Source organism: Hylobates moloch, unplaced genomic scaffold (assembly GCF_009828535.3).
Source record: "Hylobates moloch isolate HMO894 unplaced genomic scaffold, HMol_V3 SCAFFOLD_6, whole genome shotgun sequence".
NCBI lineage: Eukaryota > Metazoa > Chordata > Mammalia > Primates > Hylobatidae > Hylobates > Hylobates moloch.
The window spans coordinates 57,173,383-57,196,482 of NW_026652281.1; the positions used below are offsets into that span (position 1 = coordinate 57,173,383).

The 23,100-nt window shown below is 36.3% G+C and overlaps 1 protein-coding gene across 1 annotated transcript in view; it reads right to left on the bottom strand.

The window, feature by feature from the left end:
• ADGRV1 (adhesion G protein-coupled receptor V1) overlaps positions 1-23,100 on the bottom strand; it is a 597,511-nt gene that overhangs the window by 160,249 nt on the left and 414,162 nt on the right. Inside the window, exon 85 of the mRNA XM_032156840.2 lies at positions 18,096-18,274. Coding sequence (XP_032012731.1) covers positions 18,096-18,274 — 179 coding nt within the window. The remainder of the gene's footprint in view (positions 1-18,095; positions 18,275-23,100) is intronic.

Sequence of the window (23,100 nt, forward strand, 5' to 3'; positions counted from 1 at the left end):
TCACAACATAAATAGCAATAGACCAGCCTGGGCAACACAGTGAAACCCTGTCTCTACTAAAATACAAAAAAGAAATTAGCCGGGCATGGTGGCGTGTGCCTGTAGTCCCAGCTACTCAGGAGGCTGAGGCAGAAGAATTGGTGAGTACCAAGTCTCCACCGTGCTTCAAAAAAAAAAAAAAAATATATATTTAGCAATAGCAAACAAATTGGATTTGTTGCCTTAAAAAGTTATGATACAATTTTAAGACATAATTTTAAAATTCTGTTAAATTTCTTTACATAAGTATCTTACATTGTCTTTTTCTGTTAAGAGAAGGTAATTTTGGTTTACAAGCCATATCTTAGGTGATATTTTAGCAACAAGAAACTTAAATCAGCCAACCAAATAGTTTTTTGAGCATTTACTCTGAGACCAGCATAAAGAAGCTATAAAGTTTAAGATGAATTCTGAGAAAATATACAAAATATCCACTTAAATTTAGTGTAGGGTTGAATGTGGTGTATTTAACATCAATTTAAAAAATACGTCTGTACTTTAGGTTTATAAAAGAGAACCAAATTATAAAACATTGAGGGAAGAACTTCAGAGTTCATTCAGTTAACTTCCATTGAATGTTTGCCTCTCCCAGTCGATTCTCCAGGCCTCCTTTTTGGCTATGTCAGTTATTCATTTGAAGAAAGCCATGCTGTCTCCCCTAGGACTTCTCACACTTGAGCCCTCCCCCTCGCTTCTATCTGTGACCCTCTACATGATGGCATATGACATCCTCCTAACCATCATGGCCATTCTCCTCCTGAAGCCCTAGTGTTTTCCAGCATTTCTCTTTAGCTTTAGAATTCACAATGAACGATTAAATCAATACTTAGATACATTTATTAAAGCAATCACAAAACAACTCAACTATATCCAGTCTATATTTCACCATTTCATCCTTAAGAAAGTCATGAGAGTCAAAGTCAAAGATTACAATGTCTATAGCATTCTCCTATGTTGGTATACCCCTTGCAAAGGAAATTGGTCTAACAGTATACATAATCTTCTAGTTTATCACCACTTTCTTTTCTTAAGTGTTACCCAAAAATCAGATGAATAAGATATTTTAGGAAATTTTTTTTTTAGGACCGGGAGGATTCAGAATCTAATTTATAAAACTGATAAATTAGATTTTGAGGATTCATAAGATGGCTGAGATTTATAAATTAGATTTATAAAAATATTTGCTTATTTTTCATTTGTTTTCCATTACCAAACTGTCCTGCATGCTACATTCCTCAAAGTCAGTTCATCAGGTTCTCTCATATTTGAATATTATCATTCATGCAGGAAGAAAATATGATGTTACTTAGAACACCTAGATGCTTTTTCATCAGTTCACTTATCTGATAGTTGAAGTCTTTTACAGGTAGCCTTCCCCATCCCCAAAGATTCTATTTGACAGAGAAGATTAAAGCAAAATAGGACTTAAGCATCTTTCCTTTTTCTAATACTGTAACATCTCCTCATAGTTGACATTTTCTCCACTGTTGAGTGCATGTTTAATCTGGACGTAAACTTTAAATGGCCTCTCTTTTCCTACAGTTACCATTTCATCATTTTTTAGCAAGCCTCACTTCATTTTAGATTTAAGCTTCCCTTTTTCTTACATTGGCTATTCTTTTCCCATTAATGATACTTTCCTACTTTCTTTCATTATACCTGTCCTTCTAACATCTGAGTCCACTGGGAAGAATACATGTACCCATACTGATTTTGACGACTGTAAATATTTTTCTTTAAAATTATTCCCAACAATTCCATTTGAACTTAACTTTTGAAACTTTTATTCCTCTGGCACTCTTTCCTTTCAGCACCTCTGTTCACGAAATATCCAATTTTTGTCTGAGTGTTTAAAAATGGATCTTCCTAAATTTTAGTGCGTACACACATTTAATTACGTTCAGGATTTCCCTCCCTGTTTATCAAGGGCTCCACAAGGCGAGAACTGTTTTCTCCTGGGATCTCGTCATTTCTATTTCTAGAACTGAACAGAATTATGTCAAGTAGTTTGCCTCACTGCTTCCTCTACCTTCAGAGAAACTGTCAGATAGTCACATGAAATATCACCAGTGACTGTGTTTTAAGCAGAATAGGATTTCTAGTGTATGTGTGAGAGCAGCTATGGATCTGTGGATAAGTCAGATACACGTGGTTTAATTCTAGCTGTGCTACCTGTAATTATTCTGCCCTTGTACCTCATTACACCTTAATTTCCCAAGAAGAAACAAGTTACCTAATGGTTTACCTGGTATTCACTCAATTAAAAGGCGCAGGATTTCTATCCACTAAAAAGCTGCGCAGCTCAAATAATTTCTTTTTGAGACTGAGTACCAGTCTTCTGCTAACAGTCCATCCCTTCAACCAGTCCTAATTACCTTTACACATTGTTTAGAGGCTGCAGCTCACCAATTCCACAGGAGTAGCTGAAGTAAAGGGGACTGTGTTAGAGTGTGGTACCCTGGGAGGTAAGGAAAGAGCTATTACACAGGTACAGAGACAAGAAAAATCCCAGGAGTAGAGTCTACTGGGGGGCTGACATTTTCCATATATTTCATTGGTTTTTAAAGTATCAGATAACTAGGCTACGTAGGTAACAGTAGGTAAATACCACATCCATCTTATAGATCTGTAGTAAATGAATACTTACTAATCACTGTTAATTGGGCTATTATAATGTACATACATTTAAAATTAGGCTCTATATTTGAAAATGGAGATTCTAAGAAGAAAGTGAACAGAACTAAAGTCATAACTTCATGTATTGGACAACATGAGGCCCCATGGGGATCTCATTCTAGAATGAGTAAATAAATTTACAAAAAATATCAACAAGGGTACACGAGAAGAAAAAGTGAAAGCCCTCAAATTCAGAAAAAAAAATAATTTTGAAAATTACTAAAGGGGCCAGAAAAAATTTAGAAAATGGCTTGGAAGTCTAAATAGGATCCAAGAAGACAAACCCAAAGGAAAAGAAGCAAAATAAGGCCCAGATAAAGGTTGTCTGAAGGATTTAACAAAAGAGGAAAAGAAATGGTGGAAAATGAAATAACACCTGACATCTGCATTGGAAGCAATAATAAGCAAAATGACACTGCAGAATCCAAAATCACTTTCATAGCAGACAAGCTGGAGAAGCTGTGACAGATGCATGGGATAAAGTCAAAGAGCTGAAAACTGTTTTTAAAAATCACGATTATTATGAACATGAAAGACAAAGTACTCACAATACTTTGACGTCTCTGATTCCAGAACAATGGAAAAATAGCAAATAGACAGTGTAAGATTAAAAAATTTCGTTGAGCAGAACACACCACGTCTGTGGACTTAGGAGCCCACCCAAGACCAGACAAGTTTAAGAAAAAATAGCTACAATTATATATACTCAGCTCAAAGTTTTACATTATAGAAATAAAAATATAAAGATCTATAAGCATTTATGAAGGTGAAGAAAAAATTTACCTAAATGGAAAAATAGTATCAGGCTAATCTCTTTAACACAAAACACTAGAAAAAAATAATGTCATATTTTCTGAGTTCTGATGTGAATAACATCAAGCAAAAATAATGTTACAATATTTAGTGTCATAAGAAATACAGCTTGCAATTGAATTAGCAACCATTGAGAGAAAAAGACACACAGAGAAAAGAATTAGAGAAAATATAATGCAAATGCGTGAGATAGAAAGAAGACCAAGTAAGTTAATTGATATTCAGGAAAAAAAGAACCCTCCCAAATGAAATGGAATAAAATGGTATTGAAAGATGTAATTGAAGAAAAATGTTCTGAAACATACAATAAAAAATATACAAAAAGTTGGATAGACTTTACTGCAATTTAAAAACATAAATCACAAAGTATGGCAAATATTTTCATCGAATACTACAAAGTAATATCCTTAATAGGTACAAAGTTCTCACAAATCAATAACAAAACAAGAAAATGGACAAAAAATACAAACAATTTATAAGATAAGTACAAAATGGCCAATGAATAAATAAGAGTATGCCTAAATTCCCTGGTCTCATTAAAAAAATAGCAACAAAAACAATAACATATTATGACATGTGATGGTTAATTTCATGTGTCAACTTGAAATATGACATAATACTTTCACTGCAGACTTCTTAAAAAATGAAAAACGGCCAGGTGCAGTGTCTCATGCCTATAATCTCAGCACTTTGGGAGGTCATGGTGGGAGGATTTCTCCAGGTCAGCAGTACAAGACCAGCCTGGGCAACATAGTGAGACCTGGTCTCTACAAAAGATAAAAATATTAGCCAGGTATGGTGGTACATGCCTGTAGTCCCAGCTACTAGGGAAGCTGAGGCAGGAGGATCACTTGAGTCCAGGAAGTTGAGGCTGTAGTGAGCCATTACTGCACCACTGCACTCCAGCCTGGGCAACATGAGACCCTGTCTCAAAAACAAAAGAAAAATGGAAACACAAAGGAGAACCTAACTTGACAGATATTTGGTTAAACATTATTCTGGGTGTTTTTTGTAAGAATGGTTTTAGATGAGATTAACATTAAAATTGGTGGACTGAGTGAAGCAGATTGCTCTCCCTACTGTGGGTAGGCCTTATCCAATTAGTTGAAGGCCTGAGGAAAAAAGGCTGATCCTTCCCGGAGTAACAGAGAATTCTTCCTGCCCAATAGCCTTCAAACTGGGACATCATTTTTTTTTCCTGCCCTTGTACTCAAACTGAAACATCAGCCCTCCTGGTTTTCCAGCTTGCCAATTCACCCTACAGATCTTGAGCTGGCCTCCATGACAGTGTGAGCCATTCCTTATAATAAATGTCTACAAACACACATACACACACAGATCCTGTAAGCTCTGTTTCTCTGGAGAGTCACCAAAAGTAATGGCAAAAACCACAATTACTTTTGCATCAACCTAATATAGAATATTTACTACCAAAATCATACTGCTAATAAAACAATTAAGACTAGCTCTTGTGTTGGGAGACTGGTACTTTCAAAAAATGTTAAGATTGTAAATTTTCAACCTTTCTGGAAGACAGTTTGGTAATTCTAATATTTCTAAAAATCTTATATCCTTAATCTAGTAATTTCATTTCAAGGAATCTGTGAAGTAGAAATACAACATAGCACATTCACTGCAGATTTTTAAATATTAAAAATGGGGATGGAGAGAATTCTAACATTCGATGCTGAGGAAAGGTAAACATGTTTGATAAATCTATCATGAGATAGACATTGTGAATCCATTAAAAAATGCTGAGGTATACTCAATGGCATGGGAAATTCTAATAATATAACATTGAGTTTAATAAGCAGAAGATAAAATTGAGAGATCTCAATTTTCCATTACAAAACAAAAATGTATAAATCTAGACATAAACAGAAACACATCAAGTGTTTATATCTGAATGATGAGGATACCTCTGATTTTTATTTTTATTGTATTTTTTTGCTTTCCATAATTTCTGAAACAAATATTGATTAATTTTATAAGAAAAAGAAAGAGTAGGCAGATCCTTGCTTCTGAGAAGCTACAAAGTAAATAATACGAACCTCAAATCAATTGTCAGAAAAACCTTTTGAGCCAGGAATGGTTTTTCTTAAATTGTATGAAGTATCCTGTTTGACAAGATGTTTATGTTTGCAGGTATTCCCTTTTTCATTAGAGACATCTACAACAGAACTTCCTCTATAAAGAACTGTTTTCTTTCCTGAATAATACACACCTGACCATCTGTGGTTGTATGAGCTTTTTCAGTTTTCCAACTGGAAATCTTTGAAATATTGAAAAAAATTTTGTATTATAGAGCTTCTAACAATAAAAGGTGCCCAATTTTCCATTTTATCACTAAAATTTGTAAAGAGAATTTTTAAAAGAGATGAAATGTGACCTCATGAATATCTCTATCATTACAACTCTGCCACCCGCAGTTTTACAATTACCTATTTCCTAATGCTCTATTCCGCTTGATATTTCAAATGCCTAAATTCTTAGCACTTTGTATTAAAAAGTAATCATTAATCTTTCTGACTCTGCCTCTAGTTAATAAATAAGGATGAATATAGACAGGTTCTTATGGCAACATATATTTTCACCGTTTTAACCCTGAGTTAAAGTTAAACATAACTTTAAATCTTCTCAACATGTTAACTGTACTATTATTGTAGATGGAAAATTGAATTAGCACACAAAATATTTAAAATAATTATCTGAAACAATTTGGTATTATACAAAAACTCATCTCATATTAAGATGTAAATTTCCTTAAAAATAGATAGGAGAAAGATGTGTTAATAGAGAAATAAAAATTCAAGAGAGACTAAAGCTAATAGCTATAATATAGCCCACCTCATCTCCAAAAGAAAGAAACAAGAAAAGAGCAAGAACAAAGTACTCTCCAAATCATTGAAAAATATGAGCAAGCAATCAGAAAAATTAACGTAGGGAGCTGAACAAGTAATTCAAAAAAGAAGCAAATGCTGTATAAATCTATGCAAAGATATTCAAACTCCCAGGGTTATATAAGAATAAATGAGAGTATGCACTTAGTATAGTGTCTGGTACATGACAAATGAAGCTATTAAAACATAACTAACAATTAAAGAAATACAAGTTTAAGGTACTATATATGTGTATATTTAGGTGTGTGCAAATCACACTGGCAAACATTAAAAACTTATGATGCCCAGAGTTGGCAAGAATGTGGGGAAATAGGCACTGCCATTATTTGTTGCTTTAGTATAAACAGGTGCATCTTTTTAAGAAAACAGTTTGACAATATCTTTTAAAGTAAGAAATTATATACATATCATTGAGTCATTCCAATGCTTGGAATTTTCCCTATAAAAATATTAACATAAGTGTACAAAGATACCTATATATGGATATTCATCACAACAATGATATAAAGAAAAACTAGAAATAGTTCAGAAGTCTGTCAAAAAGGTTGATTAAATTAACACAATAGAACATTATAAATTATAATGTAATGGGTATTACATACTGACACAGAAAATGAGTATTATATACCGATATAGGGTATTACATACTGATAAAAAGTAAACTTTTTATTTACTTCCCAGTAAATAAAGAACAGTGGCCCTCTCCTCACAGCTCCACTAGGCAGTGTCCCAATGGGGACTCTGTGTCAGGACTCCAACCCCACATTTCCCCTCTGTACTGCCCTAGTAAAGGTTCTCCATGATGGTCCCACCCCTGCAGTAGACTTCTGTCTGGACATCCAGGCATTTCCATACATCCTCTGAAATCTAGTTGGAGTCTCCCAGGCTTCAACTCTTGTACTCTGTGCACCCGCAGGCTTAATACCACATGGAAGTTGCCAAGGATTCTTATGGCTTGCACCCTCTGGAGCAGTGGCCTGAGACATATCTGTGGCCCTTTTCACCACAGCTGGAGCTGGAAGGGCTGAGATGCAGGGTATCATGTCCTGAGGTTGCACAGAGCAGTGGGGCTCTGAGCCTGGCCCACAGAACCATTTTTCCCTCCTAGGCCTCTGGGCTTGCAAAATGGGATAGGCTGCTGTGAAGGTTTCTGAAATGCCTAGGAGGCATTTTCCCCATTGTCTTAGCTATTAAGACTCAGCTCCTCTTTACTTATGCAATTTTCTGCAGTTGGCTTGATTTTCTCCCCTGAAAATGGGTTTTTCTTTTCTACCTCATAGCCAGGCTGCAAATTTTCCAAACTTTTATGCTTTGCTTCCCTTTTAAATATTTCAGGTCATTTCTTTATGCAAATAAGCATAGGCTTTTAGAAGCAGCCAGATCACATCTTGAACATTTTGCTGCTTAAAAATTTCTTCTACAAGGTACCCTAAATCATCTCTCTCAATTTCAAAGTTCCAGAGATCCCTAGAGCGGGGATACAATGCCACCAGTCTCTTTGCTAAAGCTTAGCAAGAGTGACCTTTACTCCAGTTCTCAGTAAGTTCCTCATCTCCATCTGAGGCCACCTCAGCCTGGACTTCGTTGTCTATATCACTATCAGCACTTTGGTCACAATAATTTAACAAGTCTCTAGAAAGTTACAAACTTTCCCTCATCTTCATGTCTTCTGAGCCCTCCAAACTGTTCCAACCTCTGCCTGCTACCCAATTTCAAAGTTGCTTCCACCTTTTCAGGTATCTTCATAACAATGCCCCACTCCAGGTACCAATTTTCTATATTAGTCCATTCTCACACTCCTATAAAAAACTACCTGAGGCTGGGTAATTTATGAAGAAATCAGGTTTAGTTAACTCACAGTTCCACAGGCTGTACAGAAGGCATGGCTGGGGAGACTCTCTAGACTCATATAGCCTTGAAAAATAGACCGCATTCTAGGTACACTCTGGCACCCATTGGGGAGGAGTTTGGGGAGCAAAATGAAGCTGGAGCTCTTTCAAAGCTTCAGTCCCAAAGAAGATCCCAACTTGCAAGGCTTTCTGTATTTCTCGTATCTCGGAGTTCAGCCAATGCAAAAAATCTATTCCTTGGGTATAGGGTAAGGAGACAGGGAGTTGTTTGTTAAAAACAACTAAAAGCAAGTGATTTAACATCATGGCTCTCTGAGCCAGTGGATAACAACGATGGAGGAAAAAACCTCAAAAGCTTAAAAGAAAAGCTGGAGCATGAGATATACACATAAGCTTTGGAAAGCTCCAATACATTCCTGGGAATTTAAAAAGCCATGTGCATGCTTGAGGCTTTGCTCACATTCAGGAAAGACCTGAGAAGGCCCTAGGCTCTCTCACCACTGGTTGACTTTGAGGGTATATATAATGTGAAGGCTAAGGCAGTTACTAACTTCCTGGTAGAGTGTTAAAAGTCATGCCCCAACATGCACATAGAGCCTTCTGGCAAAGACTAGGAGATTTCTTCATTACAGGCATTTAAGGAAATCTCTGTTCAATCATTAGTTGACCACTAAATTAATGAAACAGATGTCAGTGGCCACGTGTGACAAACAATATAGATATATGAAATTAAATCTGTAAATTCAGAAAAGTCAATAAACAGTAACTACTACTGTGAACAGAAACAACAAACCCTGAGAGAAAAATTTATGATTTCTAAATTTTCCAGAGAATGTCCAATTTTCAACAAAAATTTACAAAATATGCAAAAAACCAAGAAGGTATGATGTACACATAAGAAAATAATGAATAGAAACTATTCCTCAGGCAACCCAGATGTTAGATTTACTGAATACTTTAAATTAGCTATTTTAATTATGTTCAAAACATAAAAGAAACTATGTCTATATAACTGAGCATATGAGAATGACATCAAATAGAAAATATCAATAAAGAGATAGAAATCATAAAAAAGAACCACATAGAAATTCTTGAATTGAAAAGTACAATAACTAGGCTGGGCATGGCAGCTCATGCCTGTAATCCCAGCACTTTGGGAGGCAGAGGTGGGCAGATCACCTGAGGTCAGGAGTTCGAGACCAGCCTGGCCAACATAGTGAAAACCCATCTCTACTAAAAATAGAAAAATTAGCTGGGTGTGGTGGTGGGTGCCTGTAATCCCAGCTACTTGGGAGGCGGAGGCAGGAGAATCGCTCAAACCTGGGAGGCAGAGGTTGTAGTGAGCCAAGACCATGTCATTGCTCTCCAGTCCAGCCTGGACGACAAGAGCAAAACTCTGTCTCCAAAAAAAAAAAAAAAAAAGAAAAAAGAAAACTACAATACCCAAAATGAAAATTTCACTAATGATGCTGAACAACAGATTTAACCAGGAAGAAGAAAAAAAAAATTGGTAAATGTGAAGACAGGTCAATTGTGGTTACCACGTCTGAGGAACAGAAAAAAAAACAGAACAAAAAAAATTAACATAGCCTTAGATTTTTGTGGAACAGCATCAAATGTACCAATATATGCATAATAAAAGAGGAGAGGAGGAGAAAGGATATTTGATAAAACAATGGCTGAAAACTCCCCAAACTGATTAAAAACATTAATCCACACATCCAAGAAGTTTAACAGACTCCACTCTGAGAGACCCACCTAGATATGTAAACTGTTGAAAGCCAAAGACAACGAGATACTTGAAACCAGCAAGTTAAATCATATGACCCAACAAATTCTACTCCTAGACATATACTCAAGAGAATTGAAAACATATGTTCATATGAAAAAACTTGTACTTTAACACTCTGTGTCATTCTAGCCAAAAATGTGTAAATTCCATCTAATCTTAAAAAAAAATTAGACAAGTTTGGAGTTATTCTATAAAATAATTGACCAGTACTCTTCAAAAGTGAAAACCGGCCAGGCATGGTGGCTCATGCCTGTAATGACAGCACTTTGGGAGGCTGAGGCGGGTGGATCACAAGGTCAGGAGTTCGAAACCAGCCTAGCCAATATGATGAAACCTCGTCTCTACTAATAACACAAAAATTAGCTGTGAATGGTGGTGCATACCTATAGTCCCAGCTACTTGGGAGGCTGAGGCAGGAGAATCACTTGAACCCGGGAGGCGGAGGTTGCAGTGAACCAAGATCACGCCACTGCACTCCAGCCTGGGCGACAGGACAGCCTCCCTCAAAAAAAAAAAAAAAAAAAAGTGAAAACCAAAGAAAGACAGAGAAATTGTCAGATTGAAGACCAAGGACACACAAGCACTAAAGATAATGGGACATAGTGCATTGGATTTCAGAGTAGAAAAAAGACATTGGGGGAAAACTGGTGAAATTTGAACAAGGTCTACAGTTTAAAGGGTTTTATCATTGTTAATTTCCTAGTTATGATCATTGTGCTATAATTATGTAAGTATGTATGCACACTGGATAAAAGGTATATGTAAACTCTGTATAATTTTTGTAATTTTTCTATAAGTTTAAAATTGTTAAAATAAAAGGTAAAAAGAAGAATTGACATAAAACAAGTTTAGAACAGATCTATCAAAATAGTGAAGAGATGTTGCATGAAAAACTATATAAACCAATCAGAAATGTTTAGCTTGGAAAAAAGAACTGGGAGAAATATTTAAAGGAGTATCATGTGGAAAATATCACATTATTTTGCTTGTTTGCAATGAACCCAGCAATTAGAAATTAAACCAGAATCTAAAAGAGATAGTTTCCTATTCTACACAAAGAAGTCTTGGGAGAAAGTGTGTTCTTTCCCACAGAAGAGTTCAAGCATAAAGTGAAAGAATGTTTGTCAGCAATGCTGTGAAGGTTACTCAAGAACTACATGGAGATTGGATTAAAAGGTTGATAAAGTTCTTTTTACACCTAGGTTCCACCTTGTGTGCAAAGAGGATCCAGGAACTAAGGGAAGCCAAGAGAGATATAACTCAAAACATTAGTTGGATTTTTCTTAGAGAGACAAAGCAGTAATCAGAAAAGCTAAGGTTGTGGTTTAGAGTGATAATACTGTAAAAATCAAACTAAGGGAACAAGGTATTAGCAGAACAAATTGTATAATTAATCACCATAAAAAGTCAGATATACTGAGCATGTTTAGAATAAAAATTTGAAGGAGCTAACAAGCCTTTGAACAAGAATTTGAATCATGTTTTTAAGGATGTGTGGGAAACTTTATTAAAGTTGGACATTTTCTAACCCTTAAAGTCCATTATTCCAAGAAGACTTCGTGGGGAAGTGTACTTTCAAGATTTTTTAATTGTAGGGTCTGAATAGATAGAAAATGCTAGTTTAATGTTGCTATTTTTATGTGGATGTACTTGTGTTTCTGTATGTGCATGCATGTGCACTCATAGGCAGTAATATATCCCTACCTGAGCAAATGCATGAAGAGATCCTGAAAACATTCCTTTTCAAAGAGGTATGGCGACTTTTTTCACTCCTCAGACAATAAGTAAATGTGCTCTCTAACAAACATTTTTTTTCATGATTCTCTTTTAAAGTAATTTAATGAAAATAAAGACTCTCATAGGATATCATATTTCCCATACAGTACAATTGCTTCTACTCAGTTCTAATTTAGAATAGAGATTTGTCCTCTATATTAATAAAATTTCTTCTAATATAGCTTACAAAATTAGATTGTTTTCAGAAGATTTAGCAAAACTGGTAATTCAGTTCAGAAGCAGGATAATCAGAGTAGGTTACAATAAAGATTTGTTTCGTGTATCTAAAGTAAAACATAATGCTGAAATACTAAAAAACTAGGCTGGGCATGATGGCTCATGCCTGTAATCCTAGCACTTTGGGAGGTGGAAAAATTGCATGAGCCCAGGAGTTTGAGACTAGCCCGGGCAACACAGCAAGACCTTGTCTCTACAAATTAAAGACAAACAACAAAAAAACTAAAAAACTGTAATCAATTTTAAAATTAAGTTATGAAGTTATGCAATTTTTTCATTACAATCAAATTCTAGGCTTAGACATAAGAGAATTCACTTAAGCCTTTGTATATGGTCATTATTCAATAAGTTATTTGTTGATTTTTCTTAAGTTTGAATTCATATGAATTAGCAAGGATGAAACAAAGCAGGCATTTTGGAAGTACAAAACAACCTATCATCTTTATTGTGTCATTTTTACTGTTATTGACATTTATTAATGTGTTGGGGTTGCTTAGAAGTTAGAATATTGAGATCAAAGTAATGTCTTCATTGTCCTCTCACCTCTGTATGGCATGTCTTTGACACTTATTCCAAACACCTGGGTCTTGACTCTTCTTATATTCTCTTTTCCCCTCCCTACACTTTGCATGATAAGGTCTCCTTTAGCTTGTTTTGTTTACCTAAAGTAGCTAAGAATCTGTCCCAAGAAAACTAGGTGACTACTTCCAAAGACATCCAATATAAAACTACTCAACAGAGACTACTTCCAGGTACTCTCAATAGAGTTACTTCTGGTAACCAACAGCAATCACTCAGGGGCAGATTTCATTTACTTTTGCCTTTGTTTTAGTTTAAGCACTGTTCAATTATAAGATAGAAAGGAAGTTGGAAGCATTTCTAGCACTAATTTCAAAAGCGATGAACATATCCTTCAGGGGTCTCCAAACCCAGGGCCGTGGACTGGTACCTGCCCATGGCCTATTAGGAACAGGTCCGCACAGCAAGAGGTGAGCGGCAGGAGAGCCAGCATCACTGCCTAAGGTCTGCCTCCTGTCAGATCAGTGGAGGCATTAGATTATCATAGGAGTGTGAACCCTTTTGTGAACTGTGCATGTGAGGGATCCTGGTTGAGTGCTCTTTATGAGAATCTAACTAATGCCTGATGATCTGAGGTGGAACAGTTTCATCCTGAAACCACTTCCCACCCCCAGGCCCCATCCATGAAAAAATTGTCCTCCACAAAACTGGTCCCTGGTGCCAAAAAGGTTGGGGAACGCTGCTTTAGAAAACTTTGAAAGTGCAGGCGCCTCCTCCTATTAACTTTCAGTAGAGTATGATTCCTCATAGATCCATAGCATCATGTAGTTCAGTGACAAAGCAGCAATATTAAGTCTTTATTGGGTTTTCTACTTTACAGAAAAAAGTACATTTTAAATTTTATAGGTACTTTTGGCTTTTCTCCAAATCAGGTTGTGCAATTTAAATCTGGGTTGAAAAATACATTTGTCCTGGTAAATTAGAATTTGATCTCTTATGCACATATAAGAAAATTTCTTTCTTATAAGATTTGACATGCCTCATGTGGTGTTTAAAATATTGAGACACATCATTTGGTGACCTCTAAATATATTAGATAGCTTTACTAATCATATTGTTGTATGAAATCTTAACTGTGCATGTGTATGTTATTATGTAGAGGAAACATGAAAGTTTATTCTAAACTCTCATTTGTGTAAATTTACATTGGATTGTTAAGGCCTTCCTTTTTCTAGTTTAGATATTTCCACTAAGGGATAAACTTACCAACCCTTTCCATAGAGTCTGTAAGTAATCACTGTTCTCCAGGCTGAATTTCAAGTTACATGGCTGGCATAAACAAATATTTTCAATATAGTATAATTAGTATAATCTTAGGATTTATGAAAGGTTATGAGTCTACCAAGGCTATATATAAGAGGTAGCGTTTTAATCTGAAAACAGACACTTTACTAAGTTGATATTTAAGTTGATGCTTCGAGGAAAAATAGGGACTTTGTAGGTAGACAAATGAAAGAAAGGCATTTGAGATATAAAAGATATATTCAAAGGTATACAAATAAGAGATCATGGCTGGGCATGGTGGTTCACGCCTGTAATCCCAGCACTTTGGGAGACTGAGGTGGGCGGATCACCAGAGGTCGGGAGTTCAAGACCAGCCTGACCAATATAGAGAAACCCCATCCCTACTAAAAATGCAAAAAATTGGCCGGGTGTGGTGGCATATGCCTGTAATCCTCGCTACTCAGGAGGCCGAGGCAGGAGAATCGCTTGAACCCAAGAGGCGGAGGTTGCGGTGAGCTGAGATCGCACCACTGCACTCCAGCCTGGGCAACAAGAGTGAAACTCCGTCTAAAAAAAAAAAAAAAAAAAAAAAAAAGAAATAAGAGATCATGGGAAACATCAAGCAATTCAATTACAAAGGAAAACAAGGGAGGAGAGTGGGAAGAATGATTTTTAAAAAGCTGGTTCAGCAGTTTAATGTCAAACCATGGATGACCTATCAAGCTATGACCTTGAAGGTAACGAAAGGCAACTATTGGTTTTTAAGCATTGCAGTAATACAATCATTTGCATATTTCAGAATTTAATGGATAGATTGTAAAATGAAGAAATTATATATAGGGGCACAAGTTAGGAGGCAACCCAACATACCAAGGAAGACAGAGGCTGAACTGAAGAGATAGTGATGAAATAAGATGATGGTTGAAATGAGAAACTGGATTAGGAAAACAAACATTTAGGAGTTAGACTAGAAAATAATTCATGATTATAGAATATTGAGTGTAAGGTGAAAGAAGTAGAAAGTAACTTGGTTTCACAGCCCATGTATGTGGGTGGATAGTGGACATTTCATAGAGAATGTGGGTCAAAGCATTTTAGGATCTCAATTTTAAACATACTAAATATGAAATAACTGTGTGTCACTCTGGTAAAGATGTTTATAAGACATTTGAATATATAATATGGGTATGGAGCTCAGAAAAGTGTTTTATAGGCTAGAGACACAACTTCGGGGGTTATCATATAGAAAATGGCAAGCCGTAAGAATAGATAACAATGTAGAGGGGGAAAAGTAGACCAAAGTCAGCACTTAGGAAACACCAGTATTTAAAGTATTTTCACTGCTTGCCATAAGAAATTTAACCCTAGATTATATAAATTTGGTAAAATTTTGGATTTTGCCTATATTTAATCAGTAACACTTAACCAGGGTATTACTATTTAAAATGTAGACATGCACACTATCTACAAAATCCATCTTAAAATACTGAACTATGTTTAATGAAATAGCTTGTACATGATTTATAATTCCATCTAATCAGAAAAAATAAAATTAAAGCAAAATCAACCAAACAAAACCATTTGTTTGAAGGCACTGTAAAGCTGTTGAGGCAGCCAAGATTGAGAGGCCAAGCTTGTAAAGAAGAGAAGCTCATTGAAATCAGCGCTATATTCAGCATACCACTTTTCCCTCCAGGGTATCTGCCTATTAATACTTGGAGAAGAAAGGGAGACTGAAAATCCAGGACGAGGAAAGATGCTGAGAGTCAGGAAAGCCAGCGAATTATCTGGCAATCTCAAAGAGCTAAGGAGACAAAAATTAGACTTTAGGGCTGGCAGGAAAGAGAACTTGAGAAAACATGTTCCAGAAAGAAGTGAACAAGACACTTGGAGATTTTCCCCTTGAGGCATTTTTAAAAATTCTTAGCTCTTCCATAATGAGCTAAGAATTTTAAAATTCTTCTAGGGAAGAGCCTAGAAGACAAGCAAAATACTATAAAGTAACCACTGCCCAACAGATGAGCCATTAGTTCATACAACCATAAATCTATCATGACCTCTAGAGAAATGGCATGCTTTAAAATAATGATATAAGTATACAATATTTTAGTATAAATAATGTATCAGTTTATAACCTTATATTAAAATGGAAGAAATATTAAAGATATAGAATTTTTACAAGCTAGAATTAAACTCATATGGGAATGACTTAGGAATATTCTTTGTGAATTAAGGAGAAAAGTAACCTGTAATGCAAAGGTTAGACACGCTGATCTAATAACTTTTTTTTTTTTTTTTTGAGTCGGACTCTTGTTTTGTAACCCAGGCTGGAGTGCAGTGGTGTGATCTTGGCTCACTGCAACCTCTGTCTCCTGGGTTCAAGTGATTATCCTGCCGCAGCCTCCTAGGTAGCTGGGACTACAGGTATGCGCCACCATGCCCGGCTAATTTTTGTATTTTTAGTAGAGACGGGGTCTCACCCCGTTGGCCAGAATGGTCTGGATCTCTTGACCTTGTGATCAGCCTGTCTTGGCCTCCCAAAGTGCTGGGATTACAGGCATGAGCTACCATCCCGGCCTCTGGTCTAACAATTCTTTAAGATTAAAACCAGGTAGAAGTAACTATATTTTACATTTCACTTATTATAATTTAGTTGGTCATAGAGAACATTTGCCAAAAGCTTAAGAAGGCAAATACTTTGAGTAAGTTCATTTGGACATTCTTTGATCATAGTTTATTTCTCCCTTTAAAAATCCTTTTAAAAGGATCAAGATAGTTTTTTCTAATTAATATTACATTCATTGGGTCCATTTAGCAAGGCTGGATGGGTATACATGTATGCTAAAATTAAATAAGTCCTGTCTTGCCAGGGAGCTCATGAAAAGAATGATCTGCTAGCCACCACGGCTTGCTTCATGGTTACTTTGCATGTCACAAAGAATGATGTAGAATTTTCTGAAATTAATTCTGGCAGTCCAAGATTTAAATTAATGCAAGGAATAGTAAAATGTAAAAAATCATAATATAATTCTGAAAGATGCCATCGTTCCTTTTTAGAAGATTACAGGAATATAGACTTGTATATACATAAAATACATTATAATATTATAAAATAATCAGTATTAGGGAGTCTTTTGAATTTCAATAAAAAGACAGAATTACAAAAACGTATAGTGTATTAGTGTGTGTATTGTGTTTGCATGTTTGTGTACGTTTGGGTGTGTGTTTTACATAGCTAGCCTCCTTTATCTGAATGTGGTATGGGGTATGTGTCTGTGATTGCCTATGTGTGAAATACATTTGCATACATCAATAACAAGTATTTATTAAGTATATAATTGATCAGAAGCAATAATTCCATTAAAATGACTGCTGATATAGTACTTTAACTTTCAATATTTTTCATGTCTATTAATTAATTTTATCTTCATAAAATTAGTGAGATAATTAAGTAATACTGTCTTCATAAGACTGTGAATAGGCTATTTTTTCTTATTTAGAATTTTACTTTTTCTCTTCCTTATACCAAGAGAGTTGGTTGAGCTTTATTATTGCAAAGTATTTTTCCACCCCCTACATGTGGAGCTATTAAGAGGGGCTCAGTGGTCCTCAAAGCTACAAGATACCAGATTTAGGATTAAGTCACATATGTATATATGCATATATACATAAAAAAGTGTTAAGATTTCAAGATTAAACGGGTATTTTAACAAGAATATCTAAGACCAAGTTGACCTTGTCTTGTTCCTATGCACTTCTGCAGACACTCTCCATTCACTGTGATGCAGTCATTCGGTATTCAGGGATCTTATGGGTGATGATGACTGCCATCCCCCCCCCTCACCAAAAACACACTGCTTAGAGAATGTGCCACACTCCAACTGTTTTCACAAATTCTTTATCAAAAATTTCATAGTGCCCTGATTTTGCTAAATATTAGTTTGCTTTAATCTAATAAACTAAATGCTAAGGTACAAATTACCATGAACTGTTTGATACACCAACTCACTTGAGAAAACTGCATCTACCAAAGAAACTTGAGAGGCCATAGTTTCCTATTTAAAAGAGTAATTAGAGTAAGCAGAGCTTCAGACACTGTGGCAGAAAAGCAAAGATCTTCCTGGTACTTATTCAATCACAGTTCTTATGGCAACAAAATCTGCTTAGGTACATGAAAGCTAGGGCAATGTGTTGCCTGGATGTACTTACAGGTCACCATGAATGAGTCCATAGATCTGTGACATGCTCTGATGATAGATTCCTTTCAAAATAACTATGAGGAGAATCACCACAAAAGCTGGTAGTCCCCAACTCAGAAGGAAAAACAGCAGATATCGCCTCTCTGTATGCTCATCATTCATCACCAGCACGTACCAGAAATTCACAGACTAAGGAAGGAAACAACATAAAATGAACAGGCTCTTCTTTAATGGCACAGAACACAAACTCACCTGGCTTAGGCAATAAGTTACTGACCAACAAAGGGCCAGGATCTACTTAATAATTAGTTTTGATTTTTTTTAAGTTAGTTCATACATTCATTCTTTCATAAGAATTTCATTCTTATCCAAGAAATTCAGGATACCTCAAAAGTCTGGAAACACAGGGAGATATTTTGTTGATTTTCTGTATTTTTATTTGCCTTAATTTGCTCTGATTTACTCTCAGTTACAATCTTCTATGATTGTTTTATAAATGTATCTTTGAAGAAACATACACTGATATGCAAACCTACTTCCTACATTAACTTCCAGGTGATAATGAAAGAAAGAGCCCTATATTTTCAAATTTTTTGACAATTTTTATTTATTGAGGGCCTATCATATGGCAGGGCCAGATACTGTTCTAGTGGGGAAATAACGTTGAAGACAACCTTGATCTCAGTGTCCAGTGGAAGGTGCAGACAAATAAACAGAAAATGATCGCTTATTGCACAGAAAGAAAGTACTATAGTGGGGTTCGTTTTGTGGTCCATGTTTCCCAGTGTATACTCTCTCCCTTTTGTTCATTCACATGACAAATATTTATTGCTTACTAAATTTCACAGACCAGTGTAGGCGCTGGGGATACAGCAGTGAAAGAGATGGGGTGGTATTTTCTTTCTTGAACCTTGGTTTCCAAATAAGTGAGACATAAATAATTAAGGGCAATATTTCTTTTATATTATATTTACATCACATCTTATATCTGTTATTTCTTATTGAGATAAAACGTATAAATGGGACAAGTGTGTAGAGTGAAGGGGGATGAGGGGACACATTAAATAGAGTAAGAAAACTGAGGCCTATAAATGTTATGTTGGCTTCAAATCCCACACCTAACTTGGATCTAAGTCTTCTAGTGTCTTCTTTCCATGAGAAATGCTTATATTTAATTATCATTTAGTACAGTAACAATATTGAATGTCATGCCATACATATTTCAAACAGTAATACCTATTGCCTGGATAAATCCTCCTTCTCAATTTTGTATGGTAGAAAGAGTGTGAGTATGAATGAATTATATATTATCTCTATATAATTCATTCATACTCATTAATGCTATACTTTAAGTGGATAATCTAGGGCAGGTGACAACATTTTCAGAGCCTCAGTTTCATGTGTATGACAAGGTTATTATAAAGATTAAGTGAGATATTACATGTCAAGTGCTGAGCACATACATAGTCAATGCTGGAAAATGTGACTGCCTCTTCTTAAATCTCTTATTAGGAGGTCAGACAGTGTGAAAAACAAAAGATAAACACTTTTCTATCTGAAAAAGAAGCATTCCTAATGTTTGTGGGAAGGCTTTCAGATGTTTTATTTGCTGAGGCTTCTGAGTAAGATTGTATCTGTACCAAATTAGCCTTGAGGGATTAGTATTAGGCTAAACCAGGGAAGGATAAAAATGTTTGGTTACTTAGAGATTTGTGTCTCTGAATTTTATTTCCTGCCAGCACTCCATATCTCTATGTACATCTGCTTATATCTGTAATTATGAAGCATGTTTTGAATTGTTGCTTATGTAACTTTGTTTTAATTCATTTTTAAAAATTACTAGATCCAACATTTTTTTTTCTTTCTATAATTAGTATAGGGATGTGGGCTCAAATAAGTGGGGTTGTGTAAAGTGTTGTTGCTGGGGTAATCAATATTGCCTATTAAAGAATGAAAACTCATACAAAGCAAGAATCATTGATTAATCTGTCTTCTAAACAAAAGTACTAATTATTTATATTAGATAGATGCTTGTGTGCATCCATGTAACATCGTAACTCGGTGGTGCAGTAGGTGGAAGAGTCAAGGAGGAGGGTACAGATTGGTAAATGACTGTAAGTTGATTCATCATGATAAAGATTGAGACATTTTCAAAATGTCTGCTTTTACGCAGAAGGACATTAGTTCCATCAGTTAGAATTACTCAACCTTTCAGCAGCTGTCTGGCCTTGACCACAGGCTCAGATAAGACTGAGACAAATGTAATTGTTAGATTTACACATGCAGTGCTTCTGTCCCAAAGAGCTCAAGGCCCAGAGCGGCTGAATTACTGAATACTTGGTTAAGTAAAACAAGCTTCAAATGTCATAAGCTTTTGCCAATTATAAATTAAAAAATAATTTAAATTTCTTCTTAAAAGAATATGATCGGGCCGGGCGCGGTGGCTCACGCTTGTAATCCCAGCACTTTGGGAGGCCGAGGCGGGCGGATCACAAGGTCAGGAGATCGAGACCACGGTGAAACCCCGTCTCTACTAAAAATACAAAAAAATTAGCCGGGCGTGGTGGCGGGCGCCTGTAGTCCCAGCTACTCGGAGAGGCTGAGGCAGGAGAATGGCGTGAACCCGGGAGGCGGAGCTTGCAGTGAGCCGAGACTGCGTCACTGCACTCCAGCCTGGGCGACAGAGCGAGACTCCGTCTCAAAAAAAAAAAAAAAAAAAAAGAATATGATCACTGAAATATACTCTAAGAGAAATATTTCCCATAATATATCATTTTTAAAGCTATGGACTAGAAATACTAGAATGTAATGGAACAACATTTAATTATTCTAGAAACATTACATAGGCCAAACATAAGATTTGTGTTGACTAACTCATTTCAAGTTTTACTTGAATTTTATTTTAATGTAGTGTGATAGGCACATTTTTGGACACATGCCTAGCTCAGGAGCACCCCTTTTCCAAACCCTGCCTCTCCAACCCTCCTCCCGCCACATGCAGAGTGCACTCAGTGTGCTCTGTGTACTCCCTGACGTTGCTCCCCTGGCCACAGCTGATTTGATCAGGGGAGAAGCCTGGCCCAGGCTGAGCCAATCATCTGCACTGAATTCCTTGATGTTCCATGACTGTCTAAGCTGGTCGACCGAAGTAAGTGGACATAGAAAGGGGGTAGCCATGAGGGCAGTGAAGCAGAGGTGTGTTACTAGAGAGGAATGCTCATAGTCCCTGTGAGGTCCAACTGTAGGTACAGTTCTTAGGTTCAATGAGTTATCCAAAATGCCTTTACAATTTCAATGTTTGTTTACATTAGTTCAACTTAGTTAACTTAGTTTTTCTTTCTTCTTCCGCCCAAAACTTGAATGAGATATATCAATGTATTGGTTTCCCAAAGCAGTGGTGTTAAAATCTCTAGTTATTGCCATTTTTTTTAAGCCAAAAGAAGATGGTGGAGCATTTGACTATACAATATGTCCTCACTTAATATCGTCAATAGGTTCTTGGAAACTGCAAATTTAAGCAAAACAAAGTATCACGAAACCAACGTTACCACACATTAATTGATACAGAAAAGAGTTAAGTTCCTATGGCATGTTTCTGGTCACAAAACAATGACCAAGCTTCTAAATAAAGACCTAAATACTTCTCATATTAAACACTGAATTAAGTGTGACCTATACATACCTTTAAGAAAGATTGATAAAAACAAGTGAGATGATTATTTTTACAAAATTTTTTTTTAGAGACAAGGTCTTGCTCTGTCACCCAGGCTGGAGTGCAGTGGCATGATCATAGCTCACTGCAGCCTTGAAGTCCTGGGCTCAAGCAACCTGACACCTCAGCCTCTTGAGTAAGTAATTATTTATCCAGGTTTTGGTGAATCAATGAGTGCCACTGGTTGTCATGATGGTGGGTTAAATCAAGGAATCAATGTTTGCACAGTGAAAATTGTCAGGAGCACCTTCTACCACTATGCATGTCAAAAACAATCACAAACATGGCAGGCTCCCTGTGCACTTCTGTACAGCATTGTTTATTGTCTTGCATTTACATGATTTACTTTCTTCATATACTTTACAAATTTTTATTCTACAATAATTTGCATTCATTTATTCATTCATTTTATAACCTGCTTATTCCAGTTCAGGGTCAAGGACGACCAGAGCCCATTCTGGCAGCTCAGGGCACAAGGCAGGAACCAGCCCTGGACAGGATGTCGTCCCATCGCAGGGTGCACTCACACATACACACCCATGCACATGCAGAGCGGGAACATCTAGACATACCAATTAAGCCAACATGCACAGCTTTAGGATGTGGGAGGAAACCCAAGTACTAAAGAAAGCCCATGCAAACATGGGGAGAACATGCAAACCCCACTGTGAAAAGAAAATAAATCTTGGGGCCCCCAAATCACTATGCTAAAGGGAAAAGTCAAGCTGGGACTGCTTAGGGCCAACAGGCCTCCCATTCTATTCAAAGTTACCCCTCTGCTCACTGAGATAAATGCGTATCTGATTGCTTCGTTTGGAGAAGCTAATCAGAAACTCAAAATAATGCCTCAAAAAATGTATCTTATCTACCTATGACCTGGAAGCCCCCTCCCCACTTGGAGTCTTCCCACTTCTGCTTCGGGTTGTCCTGCCTTTCCAGACTAAACCAATGTTCACTTTCCATATGTTGATTGATGCCTCATGTCTCCCTAAAATGTATAAAACCAAACTGTGCTCTGACCACCTTGGGTACATGTTATCAGGACCTCCTGAGGCTGTATCATGGGCGTGTGTCCTAAACCTTGCCAAAATAAACTTTCTAAATTAACTGAGACCTGTCTCAATTTTTCAGGGTTCACATCTCAAGAGAGTAGCCAAGGCTAGCAATTTATTTATTTTCTCATCAATGTTACAATAAAACGATGTTGAATGAAATTATATTACTTGAGGACCTGTTGTATTCCTTTCCTTGAAATCACTATTCTTCCTTCATAATCTAACTTAAAAGTATTAACAGATCATTA